Source organism: Gracilinanus agilis, chromosome 5 (assembly GCF_016433145.1).
Source record: "Gracilinanus agilis isolate LMUSP501 chromosome 5, AgileGrace, whole genome shotgun sequence".
Taxonomy (NCBI): domain Eukaryota; kingdom Metazoa; phylum Chordata; class Mammalia; order Didelphimorphia; family Didelphidae; genus Gracilinanus; species Gracilinanus agilis.
In genome coordinates this window covers 60281908-60301734 of record NC_058134.1, presented here as the reverse complement: position 1 = coordinate 60301734, position 19827 = coordinate 60281908, and the positions used below count along the sequence as shown (strand labels likewise).

At 34.5% G+C, this 19827-nt stretch overlaps 1 protein-coding gene across 1 annotated transcript in view; it reads right to left on the bottom strand.

Annotated features, from left to right (window-relative positions):
* Nucleotides 1-19827, bottom strand: part of MALRD1 (MAM and LDL receptor class A domain containing 1) — an 892965-nt gene that overhangs the window by 112315 nt on the left and 760823 nt on the right. The window contains 1 exon segment of the mRNA XM_044678926.1: nucleotides 15947-16013. Within this exon segment, the coding sequence (XP_044534861.1) occupies nucleotides 15947-16013 (67 nt within the window).

Sequence of the window (19827 nt, the reverse complement as noted above, 5' to 3'; positions counted from 1 at the left end):
TGTTCTCTAATCTTCATTAGTGGAGATATTATATTAAAAAAGCTAAACATATGCAATTAACATAAAGTTATATGTGCAATTTGAAAAATACAAAAATACCATTAATATTACTTTAAAATTATTTCTAAGAATGACAAACATGTAAAAAATATTAAAGTTCTGTTGGATTGAGAGAAAAATCACAAAACCTGAAATCTTATTCCTATATTTAAGTTTGCATCCATGACTTCTTAGGAAAAAAGAAGGAAAAGAAAAAAATCTTCTTAAGACTGTTTAATCAGGAAACAAATCTACAAGCTCAAATCTCTGCTAATGAAGTAAGTTAATTTCATAACCTAATGAAAGACTCATTGCATTTAGCTTTTATTTCTTGCCTAATAGTCTTATCTTTTTCTTCTCTTTTAAGTTGTTTGTGGCCTATGGAGAACTACTTAGCTAGAACACAGAGAGGCCAAGAAAATTATATAAAATATGGTATTTCAATGGAAAAATCTGCAATTGTTCATTGCAAAGTTGAACAAAGAATTGTGCCTCTGTGAAGGTGAATTTCTTTAGTCCTAAGTCTAAGGTAAAAGTGCTTTATTCATTGACTACTGCTCCATGGCTCAATCCTTTTGTGTATATCATAATGCATTCTTTTTCCTTTGTGTCTTCCTAAGACCAACTTCTTTTTTGTTGATCAAAGAATAGCAATCAGAGTCCAATATATGATTCTTTTAAGTGTGCACTTTAGTGCTTGGTTACTCTATTGTTATTTATTGTGTGATTCCAATCATTTAAAGGTGAAATGAGTTTATAGATATTACTTTCATCAATGACACTATTTTTAATTTATTATATATGGAAGTCTGAGCTAAAGAAAATCCCATTATGCATATCAGCTTGTTTTCCACAATTCCTATTTAGGCTTAGAGAGTTAAATAGAACACTAGGCAGTTAAATAATTAGCCAAGAATCACATCAATATGAATTAGAGGAAGAATTTGAACTCATGTCATCCTGGAATGGAGGCCAGATCTTTAGGCACTGAATCGGGTTGTTTTTCTAGGAACAATTGTAAAATTCAGAGTTTTCAAGACAAATAAAAGTCTTTACAGCATAGGTAAATCATCAGACCATACAGGTTTATTGGATCATTTCCAGTTGGACAGGAGAAATACAGTAAAAATAGTATCATATGTCCTGAATTCCAAAGCCCTAAAATTACAACTAATTCCTCTCCTGTAACAAAATGTGATTTACATTGGAGGAATGTGAATTTGTTGCTAGTAGTTCCATGTGAATACTTTGAAAAATAACAATATGTCTAAAACACAGTAAGTCAATGAAGAAAAACTGTTGTACATTTCTTATATCAGTGATGAAAATTGAATGCTGTTGTGAAGCTCTTATAGCAGATATATATTTATTTCTAATTGGGGAAATTATTTATTTATTTAGAATGTGAGGTAATCGGCAACACCCTGGGTGTTTCAAAGTTAACACCAGGAATCCTTGCTGGTGCATGAACTACAAAACATCATTCATCTGGTGGGCTGTTATTTTCCTATACTGCATTGTATCTGTAGGATTCTCTCCTCAATGCCATGTAGAAAACTGTACCAATATGAAGTGAAAATGAAAGGCTGTCAAGTTAAAAACTAATAAACTCAGCTCTGGGGGTATAATTCTTTGGATATATATTTATACACAAATGTATGTTTGCATGTGTATGTATATGTGTCAAGATTCAACTTGCTTTTATCTAGGTTAAAGGTACAAAAAGAGAAAATATAGATATGTTGTACCTTCCAAGCAGGCCTACTGGCATTGAATCCATGGAATCCATCTGTCTTAGACTTAGTTACTTTAATAATTATTTCTAAAACAAAGTTCTGAAGAAAGAATGATCTCATATAAGCCAAAATTTTTGTGAATACTTTAAAAAATAATATTTTTCCAAATTACATGAAAACAATTTTAACATTCATTTTTAATTGAGTTCCAAATTCTCTCCCTTTCCTTGAGATGGTAAGCAATCTAATATAGATTTTACAAATGCAATTATTTAAAATATTTTGACATATTAGTCAATTTATAGAAGAGAACTCAAACAACAAAAAAAGCAAAACATATGTAGAAAGGAAGGGGGATGAAGTAGAGACTCCATCAGTTCTCTTTCTGGAGGCATATGGTATTTTTCATCATTATTTCTTTGGTATTTCTTGGTTCACTGAATTGCTGAGAATAGCAAAGTCATTCACAGTTTATCATCATATAATATTGCTAATACTATGTACAATGTTCTCCTGGTTCTACTTACTTCACACTGCATCAGTTCATATATGTCTTTTAAAGTTTTTTCTGAAAATACTGTTTTGTGTGAGGAAAGAACTGGAAACTAAGAACTCTTTGAGGAGTGTCTAAACAAATTATAGTATATATAAAGGGAGTATCATTGTCATAAAATGATTAATATGATAAATGCAGAGGAGCATGGGAAGATTTACATGAACTGACAGACAGAGAGAAACATATAAAGAACACTAATGTACACAACACCTATAAGAAATGTAATCATAAAATGAAGTTTTGGCTCTGGGAAGAAATATATGTCCCTCCTTTCACTGCAGCAGTAGGGTATAGATGATGAATGTGGTATAGTGCATGCAAGCAGATATAACTTTTGTTATATTATTTTATTTAAGCAGCTTTCCCCCCTTTGTTTATAAGGAAGGGCCATGGAGGGAAGAGTGTGTAAAAGAAATGCTAGTGATATAAAAATAAAAGTTATCAGAAAAAAGGAAATAAAAGCCAACCCTATTCTTTGCCAGTATAAAAAAGTCTATACATATACACCAAGTCAGAGATTAGTTTGCAATGGAAAGAGATATTCAAAAGATAAATATGACTACAAAACTTTATCATATGTACTTGTTGTGCATTTTTTAGTTTGAAGCAGCTAGGTTTCACCGTGGATAGAGCTCTGAATCTAAACTTAGGAAGACCTGAGTTCACATCTTGCTTTGAATACTTGCTAGATGTAGGACCCTGTGCAAGTTATTTAAACATTTCTTGGTTTGGTTCCATAATTTATAAAGTGAAGATAACAACTGCATCTACATCAGAGAATTGTTGTGAAGATAAAATTAAAGTCTGTAAAATACTTTGAAAACCTTGAAGCATTATCTAAAAAATATTTTGTTATAACCACTAATTAATATTATTTAGTATTCTATGTTTGTAACAATGAATAATTGATTCTAGTTAGTTTTCCTGTAATTATTGCATGAAGGTTGATTAGCATAATCTCTACCTTAGATTTTTTTTTTAAGGAAAAGCAAACACAGAGAAGCCAAATGATTTACTAATCCAAGGATCTAAATTAAGATGAATTTGGGGATTTTAGTTCATCACTTATCCATCCCATTGTGACAAGTTACTTAAACTGGAAAGTTACTGGAAAAATGCCTTGGCTGTCTACAGACGGCAGACAGAGCATGTAGGTCATTCTTATGTCAACCATCATTGCAAGCTGCTTCCTATGGTGGAAAGAATGTTGGTCTAGCCACCAGCAATCTAACTATCAAGGTTTAAATCCCAAGTCTGCCATTTAGAGCACTGTGTGATCATAGTGCAAGATAGCTTATCTAATTATCATGTCCCTCAATCACCAAATGGGAAGAGTAATTAGAAGAGACAATCCAAGACACTGAGGACATATGGACCTCGTAGGTATCTTCATCAATCATTGGGAACCATAGGATTACAGAGATGGAAGGAGACTCAGAGATTTCATGTAAGAATTAGTTGACTTACCATTAATAAAATAAACTTCATATGCAGAAAAATTTCATCATGTATTAATCTAAACAACAGAGGTTTTCCTGGTTTTCATGTTCAGATTTTCATTACTATCAATATTTATTTTTAAAACTGTCAGAACAAAAATTTTTTCCCTATTTCTCTATCAATTTTTTTCCCTCTGTGACAAAGAATGTTTTTCCCATTACAGACAAATTATGTTCATTGTTGGCATTTGCTCTGCCTCTTTCCTGCTACCTCAGCTTTCCTTCCACCCTTATTTCCCTGCCCTTCTCAACTGTGACCTTTATGAGCTAGTCCTCCTGTGCTTAGAGTTAACCTTGGATCTGGACTTTCTTTCCTGCCCAATTAAAAGCAAATTTTGAGAACTGACTTTGCATGAGGTTTCAATAAAACCAGACTTCCTGTTGCTCTGGTCACCCACATGGCAAAAAGGAAGTTAAACTGTTTGCTGACATGTCTCTTATGGTTTGGGCTTGGGCCTTCTTTCACAGGGCCATTGCCAAACACCCAGCTTCCACAGACAATACTTTGTGGGTGGTGACTTCACTGGAATCTGAGTGCTGGGCTTGAGAAATATGCTGTAGCAACTGGAGACAAACCCTGCTTGTGGGAAGTGGATTAGGACTGCTGGGTCCACATTCTTAAAGTGGCAACAGATGTGCTCATTGCAGGGTATTTCTAAAGAAGGGTAAAACAATAAAATAAGCTCTCTTCCTGTTCTTGCCTAGACCAGTGTCTCAGGGTTAATTTCATTAATGATGCCACCTTTCTTCCAATCTCCTAGCATGGAAATTTTGTTTTTTTCTATGAACACTTCTCTCCCTTCCTCCATAGCCAACATGTCCTCATGGAATCGTGGAAATTTAGACCTAAAATGGACCACAAATATCACTATTTAAGCCATTTTATGGGAAGAAAAACCTGAGCCAAGGAGGAAAAAAGGTCTTGCCTGAGGAAATACTAGAAGACTGTGAGAGAGACAGAACTAGGACAAGGCCAACTACATTATACAGTGGATGGAGTGCTAGGCTATGACTCAGGATGACCCAAGTTCAAAACTTGCAATAGATATTCATTAGCTTTATGGTTCTGGTGAAGTAATTTGACTTGTGCCTGCCTCAATTGTTTCTTCAGTCAAATGAGGAATTTGATTCTAAAATCTCCCCCAGCTCTAAATCTATGATTTCATGATTCATATCTCTTGACTCGGCCCAGGCCAAATTCTTTTAAATTCTGACTCTAAGTTTTTGTCAATTTTCATTCACAATTATATTCTTCTCCCCCTTTCCTATAAGTTCCTATGTGGCCAGCCTTAGGAATTCAGTTTTACTTAGGCCCTAGAACTATTTGCAGAGCCCTTAGATAAATAACTAATGGGTGAAAGTGGGGGTAAAGATGGGAATAAGAGACAAGGATGCTAAAGAGAGTAGATACACTGAAATTCTACACTAGGGGAAAAAAGGAAAATCAATTAACTTGGGATACATTAGTATACAGACACAGATGTGGCTTCATACTAGAAACTGCAAAAGTAGAAAGATATGTTACAATGGATATAGTCATAGAGCATGAGAGTTTCTGGGTTCTTTGTTTACTGAGGAAGTAAAAGAAATAGCCACTGAGGCTGAAATAGACTGTTTTTCCCCAGACTATTTTTTAAAACTAACAAAACCACCATTTAATAGAGTGTGAATCTCCTGTTCGATAGTATTGGCCTCTCCTCTTGTCTCCTTTATTTTGTGAAGTTTCATCTCCATTTTATCATAGTGTACTCTGACAATCCTCTCATCCTCACTCACTTACCTAGAATGCCCTCCTCCTATTTCTACAGTGGCCTAAATTCTATAAATTTAATTCAAGCATGATTAAGCATATATTATATGGAAGTCACTATGCCAGATAATGTGTATAAAAAGGAAAGTATGAAATACCTGTGCCTTCAAGAAGTTTCCTTTCTATTAGTCATTCTTTAAGGCCCACGCTAAGTCCCTACCTCTTTGAAAATGAATTTTTTGGCCCCATTCAAACCGTACATAATTTTTTAGCACTCACTATTCATACAAAGTATTTGGGACTTAACCACACACTGCCTTTTTTTTGCCTTTTCACGTGTGGATATTTCTCCCATTAGATTTTAGCGTGAGCTGTGTAAGAATGGAATTTGTGCAAGGTGGAGGGAAAAAAGGAGCCAGAGAAGGAGTGGCTGACAGTTGGTGACAGTTGGTGATGGTTGAGACTAGAAGGATTCTGGGGGATTCTCCAGATTCCCTCATAGACTAACTCTCTATCTATCTCCCCTCTATAAAACATTGGTATCTGGCTCTTTTTATTATTACAGCTGTCATCCCCTCTATGAAACCTTGCCTAAGTCCTCCAATTACAAGTTTTCTTTACCTCCTCAAAAATTTTGGAGTATATTGTATCTCTTTTCTTCCTTGTTCACTTCTTATCTTGCAGTATACTTCAATCAATCATTCAATAATCATGTAAGAAGTGCCTCTTAAACACCATGTATTGTATCCTATACACAAACATACATAAATGTGTGTGTGTGTGTGTGTGTGTGAGAGAGAGAGAGTTCATTTTTAAAAAAATATAGTCTTGGGGCAGCTGGGTAGCTCAGTGGAGTGAGAGTCAGGCCTAGAGACAGGAGGTCCTAGGTTCAAACCCGGCCTCAGCCACTTCCCAGCTGTGTGACCCTGGGCAAGTCACTTGACCCCCATTGCCCACCCTTACCAATCTTCCACCTATGAGACAATACATCGAAGTACAAGGGTTTAAAAAAATATATAGTCTGGAATCAGACTTAACCTATAAGGCTCAGTAAGTATTTCTTTTACTTTTCTCAGTAAAAACAGAACCTCTTAACTCCCATACTCTGTGACTACATTGACTGTCTATGTGGGTGTACTGGACACAGTATATATTCATGTATACACTTATATTTGTACATACTTAGACATAGGCATGCATATGCATGTATATATTTCTGTATAAATACAAATATATACATATATAATATATATGCATACATGTACATACATACAGATAGATTTAGACAGACACAAAGATAGATGGATGATGGATGGAAGGAAGGAAAGAAGAAAGGAAAGAAGGAAGGAAGGAAGGAAGGAAGGAAGGAAGGAAGGAAGGAAGGAAGGAAGGAAGGAAGATAAGAAGATGAATAGATAGGTAGGCGGTCAGATAGATGGATAGATTTGTGTCTACTCAAGACCCCAGCATTTAGCATAACACATAGCTTGCAGGAGGCACTTCTTAGATGGTTTTAGAGGGTAGTTGTTGAGCTAAGCCTTGATATAAAGGCTCTTGATATAAGGGTCTCTCAGAGATAGAGTTGAAAGAATATTAGACACATAGCAAATAGTCAGTGCCAAGATGCAGAGAACAGGAAATACAAAGCCAAGCAGATTAATATTGTTAGAACATAGAATGCAATCTGAATGTACACCATATTGTATCCTCTCTAACCCTGCTACCACCAATAGAGTGGAAGCAATTTGAGAACTTTTTGTTCCTTTAACCTTTGCATCCCCACTTTCTTGAACATTGTCAATGCTTTGTAAATGTGTATTTATTGAAGCTCCACAAACTGTGTGTTATATTTTTTAATCCTGGATTTTGGCCATGTTTACAGTGAATGTTCAGTAGTTTCTTTCTGAATGAAAAGTTATATCACTGAATACCCTCAACAAAATATTCAACTATTAACTTTCTGATTGGTTGTTTTCTATATACTATACTGGGTTTTTAAAAAGAAAAATAAAAGTTACTTATCACTGTCATGAATACATATACTTATTTCTGTTCATTAGTCCACTATTCACATAAGTCAGTGTTTCAGGAATTGGTAGGATTTTACTCTCAGCCCCTCTGCCTTCCAAACCCATGGCTGGTCATAATTGCTTTTACCTAAGAGAAAGTTAATAAGAAAAAATATTTTTGATTGAATAGCATAGAATTGAATAACACACCCAAACCTTATTTTCCATTGTAACTATCTACAAAGTAAGTAACACCACCCATTTTTATTCTGGCACTTTAGGCAAAAATCTGTGGTTTTCCATTGTGAGCTAAAAGAAATAAACCCAATTTCAAGAATAAAGAATCATGAGATTTAAACTCTCCCCCATGCAATCAGAAAGTATGTGTTGCCCAGTTTCAATCATGTTACGAGGTCAGTGGCATCACAAGGAAAAGTTTCCCTCTGAATTAGTGGAATAAGTTGAAATGTTGAACCCAAAAGAAAGAAAATAAAAAAGATAGAAAATCAGAAATCAGCGCTTTCTTTGCTTTTTAAAATAAAAGAGAGATATATTTCTCCTTTCAGGTTCCTCCTTTTGATTTTAGGACTGCTTGGCAGTTATTTCAATACTCTTATTTACCATTTCACGTGTTGGCTCTGTAGTCACTTCTCTAGATTCACTTGACACTTGCTGCTGGAGTGATGTTGGAGGAAATCATTTAACTTCCTTGCAACTCTGTTTCCTCAATATTGAAATTAAAAAAAATTAGTGTAGTTGGCCTCCAATGACTTTTCCAGCTCTATATTTGTGATTTTATAATCCTTTCACATGTGAAAGAAACTCCCTATACAACTGGAAAGTTTGTTTTCATAATGATTATTCTTCCAAGCAAACTGATCTTTTTTTAACCCAGTAACATCTGTTTTATTTCCAAGATCCCAAAGTTGGGCATGTCTACTTCATAACCCATATACAAGAAGGCAGAGTTTTTATAAATTATGAACAGACTGGTTATTTCTGAATGTACTGACATGTATAGGCTTTCATTCAAGAGTCTGGGATATAAACAAAATCTTTCCTATAGGACAAAGAAAATATCCATTTATAAAGTGCACCTATTCCTTGGAGTTATAGATAGATAGCTGATTAAGGCAATGGCAAACTTTTTTTTTAACAAGCTATCACAGGATAATAAAAGTCCCATAGGGATTCTTTAAAAAATTAAAATTCAAGTTGCTGTGTGAATCTGTCATCATTTCAATGGCAAGCAGCTGGAGTTCAAAAAGTTCTTCATTTGCTCAATATATGTTGTTTCTGTGCAGCTGGGCATCAACCACCTCTCAACAGCACAAAGAGATTCAACTGAGAGGCAGTTAAATCCATGCTGGCCGAGCATGAAGAAAAGCAATGGAAGATCAGAGCAGAACAAGATGACTCATGATCCAAAATCCCCTTGGGGGTCTAGTTTAGGAAGGTGAAAAATGAAGTCCTAGTCATGACTGTCTCAGTCTTCTTTCATGTTTGAGTTATCTGAGCTATCTCAACTCCACTGGAGTCCCCTTCCCATGACCAAATACAGAGTATCACTAGGCACATTAATCCAAGGTTGCTCTTTGGATGAACTACTCCAAGTCAACATCATGAGACTGATCCTATCCATGGTAGGTAGACTGACAAATGAGGAACAATCCCAGAAAGAGATACAACATATCCCTGTGTAGCTAAGTTGGATTTAGATCAGCTGTTAGCTCTTTGAAGTTTCTAAAGATTAAATTATTGAATGCTTAATACCTTTAAAAAATCTCTTAGCAGCCTAAGCAGTGTACAAAATATTCTATTCCTTTTCTTGTAGGATGAGAAAGAAACTCACTGTTGTAGAAGATAAATGAACTAATCCTGGGCCATTTCCTTTGCTTTCATAAAGAATCCCTTCCCCAGATGAGGCAATGAGTTAGTCATGAGGCAAATACATCAGATGATCAGAGAAGGGCAGTTCTCAGTTGAGAAAAAAGTTTGTTGGCACAAGAAACCTAAAAACAACTCAACTGCCCAATGCACTAATACTCCCAGTGCTTAATACAGAGAATAGTTTTCCTAGTACTGAAAGGATCATGTAGAAAAATTGGCTCTCGCTATTATTTTTATGGATTCCTTTATATCATTTGATGTGAACTGAATTCACATCTAGAGAAAGAGTTGGGGTGGGGGACAGGAAAGGTGGAAGAGTGGCTATTTGTCCTATCTTTTTCATTAAATCAAACTCCAGATTTTCCTTGCTTTTTTGTATCTCTACTAGGCCAAATGGAACTAACATTTTTTTGGCATCAGAGAAAAGGAAATTGTGGAAGGCTCATTTATCCTAAAGATACCATGTAAAGAGCAGCCAGTTCATTTCAGCTTGCTGCTGGAATTGCCTTGAAGACATCAATAAACAACACAACAATAATAAAGGAACCAAACAAAAAGCCTGTGTTCTTTCAAGTTCACAAAGCATAATGGAAATATTTTGGAAAATCCTTTAAATATTGATCTCCAACCATTTGGGAAATGTTTAAGTTGGAGAAAAAAGTTTAGAGAATATGTTATTCCATCCTTAGCATGTGTATTTAGCATGTGCGTGAGGAAAACAAAAGGACCTCAGAGCTTTGTTCTGCCTAGTTTATTTGGCTTTTCTTGGACTCACACAATATATGCACTTATATACTTGCTGGATTAAGTTTGACTGCTATAGGGGTGATACAGTTGGTGTTGTAAGAAAAATGATAATGAGTTAATATTTATGTAGAGCTTTAAATTTTGGGAAGCATTTTAGATATCCTTTTCATTGAAGCATCACAAAAACCTTGAGAGTTCTTTATCTTCCTTTTAGAGAAGAGGGAAATGAGGCTGAGAGAGGGTAAGCAACTTTCCCAGCATCCCATATCAAATAAGTGTTTAGGATAGGATTTCATCTAGGGTTTTCCTGACCCCCAAATTCTATTCACTCAGTAATCTATTTATCTTTGCACTTGCCCCTTAAATAGAGGTTTTATTTTATGGAAAAAAAGAATGAAGGATATACACGAAACTATTATAATTTGAGTACCATCGAATAGTTATTCTAGTTATATCTTTTTCAATTTTTGCACTCCCTTATTGACATTCTTTCTTTTCTAACTTTTTTGTCTTATATAAGTTATAAATTTGACAACTATTTGTAATATGTATTCATGATGTACTAAGTCCTATGAGAAACATTGATAGTACAGTGTAAAAACTTAAATGTTCCCTGCCTCCAAGAAGCTTATATGCTGCCAGGAAAAAAAGGCTAGGGTTTATTTGGAAGTACAAGGATTTGGCAGAAAATTACAAATAGTTATCTCAAGGTAAAAAGTAGGAAGGAAGAATGTTCACTTGTGCAGATAATATTAAGTTAAAGAAAAAGTTTATAATGCAAAAGGTAGATTTTATGAATACCTTAGTTTGTGACTTTGAGAGACAAATGTTTGAGAATGTGAATGGTGCAAGCCCTCTGAAGGTGAATGATTCAAAGAACAAATAGTAACAAGAATGAAAAATAAATAATTCTCTGTACTCAGTAAGTGTTTAATAAGCAGAGTGAGAAAACTAACAATTGAAGGTAAGAGAAAATATTCAAGTAGAGAGACAGGGATTGTCTATTTACAAGCCATGGACTTTAACTCTTAGGAAAAGAGGGAAAGTGAGAGTTGCTCATGAAAGGCCAAGATTTCCATTAAGATATTGGTTTCAGAAAAGATCTGTTTCACCATTTTGTGCCCAAATAATAGTTTCCAATGAGCAAAAGTATTAGGAAAAAAGTTCCTTAATTTGATAAAACCAATAATTCTTTTATCTCTCCATGAAAATAATACATTCTGTACCAAAGAAGCCTCATATGATTCTTAAAATGAAATTATATATACAGTGACCCCTCACCTATCATGGGAGTTATGTTCTAGAGACTCCCCTCAAAAGGTGAAAATCCTTGAAGTAGTGATGTTACATTTATTTTATTATTTATATATATTTTAAGGCTTTATAAAGCCTTCCCAGTCTCCTATAAACTTTCTCCATGCTCTTATTAACCTAACTGAAAAAATCAGTGCCCAGGATACAGAATGCAGCACTGTGGTTGGTTGTCTTTCATTCCAACAGTGTGTGTCATGCATGATAAGTGCAACTCCTCGATACAGAATTAGATATATATTTTTAAAAAGCCATGATAAGTGATATCTATCTATCTGTCTGTCTTTCTATCTATACACACACACACACAGAGAGAGAGAGAGAGAGAGAGAGAGAGAGAGAGAGAGAGAGAGACAGAGACAGAGACAGAGACAGAGACAGAGACAGAGACAGAGACAGAGAGACAGAGAGAGAAGGGGGAAGGGAAGCTCTTATTTCACTATCTAAAGCTATATGGAATGAGTAAGAAAATACATTTTTCTTAGAACTTTTAAATTGGAATTGAATAACAGAACAGATAACAGAAATATGAATCAAAGAAAAAAACTATTAAGTGGGGGATTCTTCTATTGCATTCAAGGAATATACATTATAATTGGGGGGGAAACACAGGGATGATAGTGTTGGTCAGAAGGGGATATTTTGAGTTTATAAAGTTATAGGGTGGCAAATGGAGACTGCCACTCCCTTTGCAGGACAATGACAGCACTGATATGATTAAGATTCTAGAAATGAAAAGGTGTATTTCTAAGGGGGAAAGAAAAATGTAAAATACAGAAGCATAGCTGCTAGTAAGATGACTTCAGAATGGTGCAGGTAACTGGAGCAACTATCAATTTCAATGAGGAAGGGAAATAAAGGGGAGCAGGGCTGCTATTCTAAACATAGATTTTAAGATTTTTGACTTATTTTGCACATATTATCTCATTTAAACCTGATAAAAAATTCTGTGAAGTAGGGGCAAAAAGGCTGTTGATTAAACACTGAGTACCATATTTAAAATCTCATTCCCTTCCATTCCAACTGCTTAGCAGCTTAGCAACTAGGTGGTACACTGCATTGACAATAGGCCAGATTCAGGTTTATATGAGTTCAAACCCATCCCCAGACACTTATTCTTTGTATGATCCTGGGCAAGATATTTAACCTCTGCTTTTGTTTTCTTAATTATAAATGAGGATAATAATAGCACTTATCATCCTGTGTAGTTGGGAGGATCAGTATTTACAAAACAACTAAAGATAGTGCCTGGCTTATAGTAGGCAAATAGTGAACACTTTTTCCTTTTTTGTTTTCTTCCCTTTCTCACCCTTCCACTCCCCTGACAACAGAAAGACATAGCAAAGAAAAGAGCTACCAGGTGTCATGAATCTGAGCTGAAGCAAGGCTTTCTGTAAATAACTTGGCAGGATTTCTTTGATCTTCCTTGGTCACAAGGACCTCTGAATCCTAGAAAGACATTAGAATTGAGTGATTAAGTCATGGAATATAGGGACAAAAAAGAGAGAAAGCCTTTACTAGATTCAATTCCTCCAGAAGGATCTGTAGAAAAATAAAGAAGGTAAGATTGAAAAAAATAATTTTTATCACTTAATTGATGCAATCAGTGAAATGTGAATAGACAATGTGGTGGGGAGTAAGGAAAACTCATGCTGAAATTAAGCCTCAAATACTTATTGGCTCTGTGACAATGGCCAAGTTACTTAAATGCTGTTTGCCTCAGTTTCCTTACTTGCAAAATGGGAATAATAAGAAACCAATTTCCAGGGTTCTTGTGAGAATCAATGAGAAAACAATTGTAAAGCAATTAGTACAGTGCCTGGCACTTGTAAATTGATGATGATGATGATGATGCTATTGGTGATGATGTTGACATTGATGGATATTGGTGATGATAATGTTGTTGATGTTGATGTTGATGATGATGATGATGATGATGATGATAACGATGATGATGATATTCCCCCATCCACTCATTTTCTGACTAACTGACTATCTAACATGGAGTAGTGGCTAGAGCTCTGAACTTGGGATTTCCAAAAGACCCAAGCTCAAACTTATCTTCTAAGAGTTATGATGAACACAACCAAAGCACTTTACCTCTGTCTTTGCTTATTTATAAGATAAGAATAAGAATAGCTATAATATCTACTTTACATTATTATTGTTAGGTGAGTTCAAATAAAATAATGTATATAAGACATTTTGTAAACTTAAACCATTCAAGAAATGTTAGTAGCTGATATTATTAATTAGTGTTATTATTAAATATTTATCTTGCTATGCTTCTTTCTTTCTTTGAAGGATATGCTTCTCTTGAAAGAGGATTACAAAGCATGAAACAATAAAACAAATACAAAAAATGAAAAAATAGAAGAAAGTTTGAAATCTCTCACAGAAAAATCAATTGATCTTGAAAAGAGATCAAAGAGAGATAATATAGGAATCACTGGGTTGCCTGGAAAGCATGATTTAAACAACCTGCATACAATATTGAAGGAAATTCCATGATGGTCTTAATAAAGAGTCAAAGAAAGAAATTGAAATAATCCAATGGTCACTCCCTGAAAGAAATTCCAAATTTAAAAATTCCAGGACTGTTATAACCAAATTCTAGAAATCCTAAGTAGCAGCCAGAAAAAAATCAAATATTAGGAAACTACAATCAGGATTACACAGGACTTAGCATCTTCTATATTATATGACTGGAAGGCATGGAATACGATCATCTATAAGGCAAAGGATCTAGGCTACACCCCAAATACTCACACAGCAAAACTGAGCATAATATTCTAGGGGAAGAAATGGATATTTAATGAAATAGAGAAATTCTAAGCATGCCTGAGAAAATGGCCAGAGTGAAAAAGAAAATTCAGCACTCAAATTTGATGCACAAAAGAATCATAAAAAGATGAGGAACTAAGGAGAATAAGGTTAAATTGCTGGTCTAAGGTTAGACAGCTAATAGGTGTCTGAGGCTGGATTTCAACTCATGAAGAGAGTCTTCCTGACTCAGAGTATAATATGTTATCCACTGCAACACATAGTTGACCTTTACCACTAGAATTATTTGAACAGAATTAACAAAAATAATTTTTACACAAATAGTGATCTAAGCAAAATAATAATAATAATAATAATAATAATAATAATAAACAAATCAATCAATCAATAAAATGAGGATTATAGGTTTATAGAGCCAGACCAACTTCAATACTGTCAGAAGGCTGTGACTCATTGCACTATATACTGAAAAACTTTCTGTGATTGGTTTTACTGACCAATCCACAAACACTTCTCTAGCAAGAAAGATAATTTTATGGAAAGATCTCTTAGATTAAATGATCACAGAAAAAAACATTGGAATATGCATGATTTCCTTCTTAAAATTTTTTTCAGTTACAAGTTGTAACAATTTTTGACAATTATTTTCTAACATTTTAGAATTCAAATTTTCTCACTTGCTCTCTTCCCTTCCTTCCCAAGATGATGAAAATTGTGATATATGTAATATCAGTGTATGCATAATTTTCAATACAGTTAATGAAATTTTCACATAACTACTAAAGCCCTAGAAAAATAAAAAGAATCAAAACAGCTATGATAAGCTGTACAAATAATCCCTCTAAATGCTAAGTTTTATGTTTGCTTGTTTTCTTCTTGAATATGCAGATTCTCCCCTTATCTGTGTATTGACTTAAACTCATAATTGACAGCTACTGCATAAATAAAAAATTCATATTATTAAATTTATATCACCTTTTGTTGAAAGAAAATGGAGGCTTACAAGGTGAAATAATGAAGGAAAGGTAGAAAATAAATCCTAAATTCATCTTGAACAAGAAAGACAGATTTTAGTCAATCTTGTTTCCTTTTAACACATTTTTTTCCATAAGGATGCACATTAAAATATCAAAAGTCATGTAATCCTAGCAAACAATGTTATTATACAAGTCCAACTTCTACTAAATAAATTATTCTTGAAAGTTGGAGAACAGTAATTAATAAATAGTTGATATTAATTTTGAAACATATTCACATCTTTCTTGTTGTAATTTAACAAAATACAGATAAGGAGAACCAAGATTTATAAGTGTACTTTTTTAAAAAAACAAAACACCTTACCTTCTGTCTGAGAATCAAGACTGTGTATTGGTTCTAAGGCAGAATAAAGGTAAGGACTAGGCAATGGATGTTAAGTGACTTGCCCAGAGTCACACAGCTAGGAAGTGTCTGAGGCCAGTTTTGAACCCAGTACCTCTTATCTCTGGGCTGACTCTGAATCCACAGAGCCACCTAGCTGTTCTCATAAGTGTATTCTTTATAATGTCATATGCATCAATATTCTCTTTCAGTGTATTGAAAGCAGACAAACCTGTATAAGCAAAGAACTAGAAAACAGCTCTTACCGACAGATTGGGGTATTTTTTTCAATGATACAAGTTCCACCATTTTTGCAATAACCAATCGGGCATTCTAAAGAGAAAAATGACAGACAGTTAATTATGAACATTATCGAGAATGAGAGGGAAACAATAGCATTATTCTTTATTATTGGGGCTAATCCTATGATGAAAAAAGGGGCGCTCCCTCAAAGTGAACTATTCCTTCACTGTAAAATGTGAAAGGACTCTCCTAGGCTACCCGTTAAGGCTTTGAAAAAAATTTACTCAATGGTCCTCTGCTGTCCTGGAGGAGTTCATTCACTTTTGTATGCCTGAGTGGATAACTATAGGGAAGTAGTCTTTCTGCCATAGGATTATGTCCAAAGTTCTTAGTTAGGACATGTCTGTGTGACATATTGGGACTCTACACTCTTCTTTGGTGTAAACCATTTCCTTTATGTACTCTACATTGTATTGACTGTAGGGAAAGAAGAAATGTTATGTGTGAGTGACTTTGTCATAGCAAACATGGCCTATTCATAGACTCATGCTGCTATTATGAGTTGATTACAGAATTAAAGGAGTTGCTAGAAATGTCTGAATTAACAATGCCTTCTTCACACAATTATTTTAACTTTTAGGAGGAATTTTACATATTCTACTTCACTTGACAAGTATAAAACTCAATTTTATTGTCCAAATTGAAATTTCAGTGTCTGCAACCATTCTCTTATTGCTCTTGTGCTTTCTGCTCAATTTACCTACTCCTCAGACTAGCAAAACTCTTCTATTGGCAGTAGAGCTGTAACTAAGTGGAGCAGTTGGCATTTCCCCTCTAAAAATTGAAATGTATGCTGATAGAGCTTGCCTCTCTTCAGTCAAAACCACTGAGTTTAACACATGGCAAGAATGACATATTTAGATGAAGTATGATGCTACCCGGTGAAGTGATTACTGCATACATTCCCAGGCTCTACCCAAAGTAAGGTCCTCCCCAACCTAATCCATGTTCATCTATTCCCAAACATCTCTGAGTGACCTAGTGGTATGTCCAAGGTTTCTGTTTACCAGGCATAGGGGACTTTCTAGATTTTTTTTCTTTTTATTCCTTCTAAACTGAATTTGTCTTTAATCTTGACTTGACTTGGTTGCCAACATTTTTAGTTATGGATATAGTTGGTGGATCACTAAACCACCTAACTGTATTCTTCTTCATCTAACTAAAATGATCTCACCAGACTCTAGAATTTTCCTGCCAGATGCTCAACTGCAATGGAATAGACTCAACAATGTTTCTGCCAAATTGTCAAGTATGGACCATGCACTATGGGCAACCCATTGGTTGATACATCCAGGTAGTCAGTTGGTCCACAATCATTAGGTGCTTATGCTGTGCCAAGGAATGCCACAAAGCATTAGGAAGACAAAGAAGGGCAAAATAAGATCTCTTCTCTCAAGAGGCTCACTTTCTAATGTGGAGGAATATATGCAAACTATTATAAAGTATAGACAGTATCAATAGGAGGCAAAAATAGTATATGTAGTCCCTGATCTAACCAAACTTGGAGAAAAAGTTACACATGCATCTGTACATAGACTAAGAAAGGCAGACCTTCTGAAAAAGTGATCAGAGAATAACTTTCAAAGGTGGGAGAGGTCAGAATAGGATTTGGGATAGCAGGAGGCCAAAAAAGTAATTAGGAATAGTGGGAGAGGAAATTATACGGAATGGGATGAGTAGAAAAAGAGAGTCTAGCAGATGCCAGTAGAACCAAGAAGTAAATGCCACAATCATCAACGAAATAGGAAACCCTACAGGAGCCAACTTTAATTGTGACTGGCTTCATTTCTGTTTTGAAAAATTTTTGTCCTCTTCATTAATTAGAAATAACTATTCTCTTCTAATGTCCCTCTATTAGGTGAATCAAAATAAAGCCATAGAGGAGCAGAGGGAATAGAAGCAGAATGGATAGATTCCTCCTTAGTAGATGAAGATTGAATCAAAGGGAAACAGAAGCTCACAAGCACAGCAAGGATCACTGGAAATTTTCATGAACAAAAATATGTTGGTATAGCTAAAAAACATCCTTTCCATATTAGAGGATACAAGGCCTCCTGGACTATATTTGGATGGAATGTTGTTTTACAATAATTTGTTCAATGGACACATTAATCCTCCCTAAATAGGTGTTTAAGTTTCAATGGGAGCCAACAGGTTTTAGCTCTATTCATCAGGCCTCCTACAACACTTGTAGGTAGCTGCTAAAGAGATTTAATTGCATTGATAACATCAATTTTGGGGAGGGCTAGTGGAGATAAAGAGTATGTTTGATTAACTTGATATGATCCTGTAGGAGTGAGCACTGTTAAAAGTAATATTTTATGTATTTTCCTTCCTTTTTTCTGGTTTTTCTAAGAAGGGCTTCTTAACTTTGTGATTTCTAAAGTTTTAATATATATATGTATGTACATACATATATATGACTATATATGGATATAAATTGGTTTCCTTTGCAATCCTATATATGGTATGGAATGGACTTTAAAAACTATTTTGAGAAAGTATCCATAGGCTTCACCAGAGGGCCAAGAGGTGTCATGATATACACAAAATGACAAAAATCCTCTGTTCTAATCATATTCCTTTGATACTACATTTAAATGTCCAATCATTTTACTTATTTGCCCATCCAAAGATATTTACTCTTACTACATCTATGAAAATGGATGTTTTCATTTTATTTTCTGGTCCTGTTTACCTAATACCATTTTATTTTATAGATATGATTGGGAAGAGTAGGTGTTAGACTGAATTCACTGATTTGGAGAATACTCTATAAGGAAACTCCCTCTGCTGGTTCAGATCAGGAATTCTTGGGTAATTTTTGAGTTGCCTGGGGCACTGAGAATTTAAAGGACTTTCCAGAAGTCACAGAGCTAAGCAGGTCATTTGCCAACTTCCCTTTCACTAAAAGTATTATTGAACTTCATTGTCTATATGTTTCTTTTAGTATATATGTAAGAACTTGATCAACTTCCCCATCCAAACCAATGGCAATTAGAGTAATTGCAAAATCATTTCATTTGAATTCCTTGAATTTATAGACATAACAGATTCTTAAAGGAAACCATGGGACCAACAGATCAAAAATTTCAATTTGATTTTAGTTTAAATAAGTCAATACATTGTATTTCCATCTCTGACAAATGATGTATTCCTAAAAATTAAATTTTCTAAATGCTATTGAGAAATGTAAAAAAGTTTCAGATAAATTTAACTTACAAAATGTATTCAGTGTGTCTAATCTTGATATTTTTGTTAATGTTTTAAATATAGAGGTGAAATAAGACCAGATGTTCACCATCTGTTATGTGACCACTGTTCTAATTATTGGCTGCTATGAGGTATAGTCATAAAATTCATGGGAAAATGACCTTAATGCTATTTGATATTTCAAGAGGAAAGATGTATTCAGTCTCTTGATGTAATTTGCACTGATATATCATCAATATTTGACAAGTCTGAAGCCACTATTCATAAAATAAGCTCTCATTTTAATGTGCCAGTCTTTTAAATCACATTCTTTAATTTTACCTTGCACAGATGAGTTAAACGATCATGGCATTTCAGAGAAAAATTATGAGATCAAAAGACAGAGGCCTTTATTTTACTCAAACCCCAAAACAGGGTCTATGTATATTATTCTTTGGGAGATAGTAAATACTTGATGAATAAGGCAAAAGTGAAAACAGAGTTGTATCTAGGGTGACCAGAACAATGAATGTTGTGCAGGGAGGATTAAATCAAAAGAGGACAAACTAAGAAGATAATAGCAACATTCTCAGCACTTCATGAGTGTAGGAAAAGCAAAGCTTAGGATCTAGTTACCTAAATTAATTAAAGA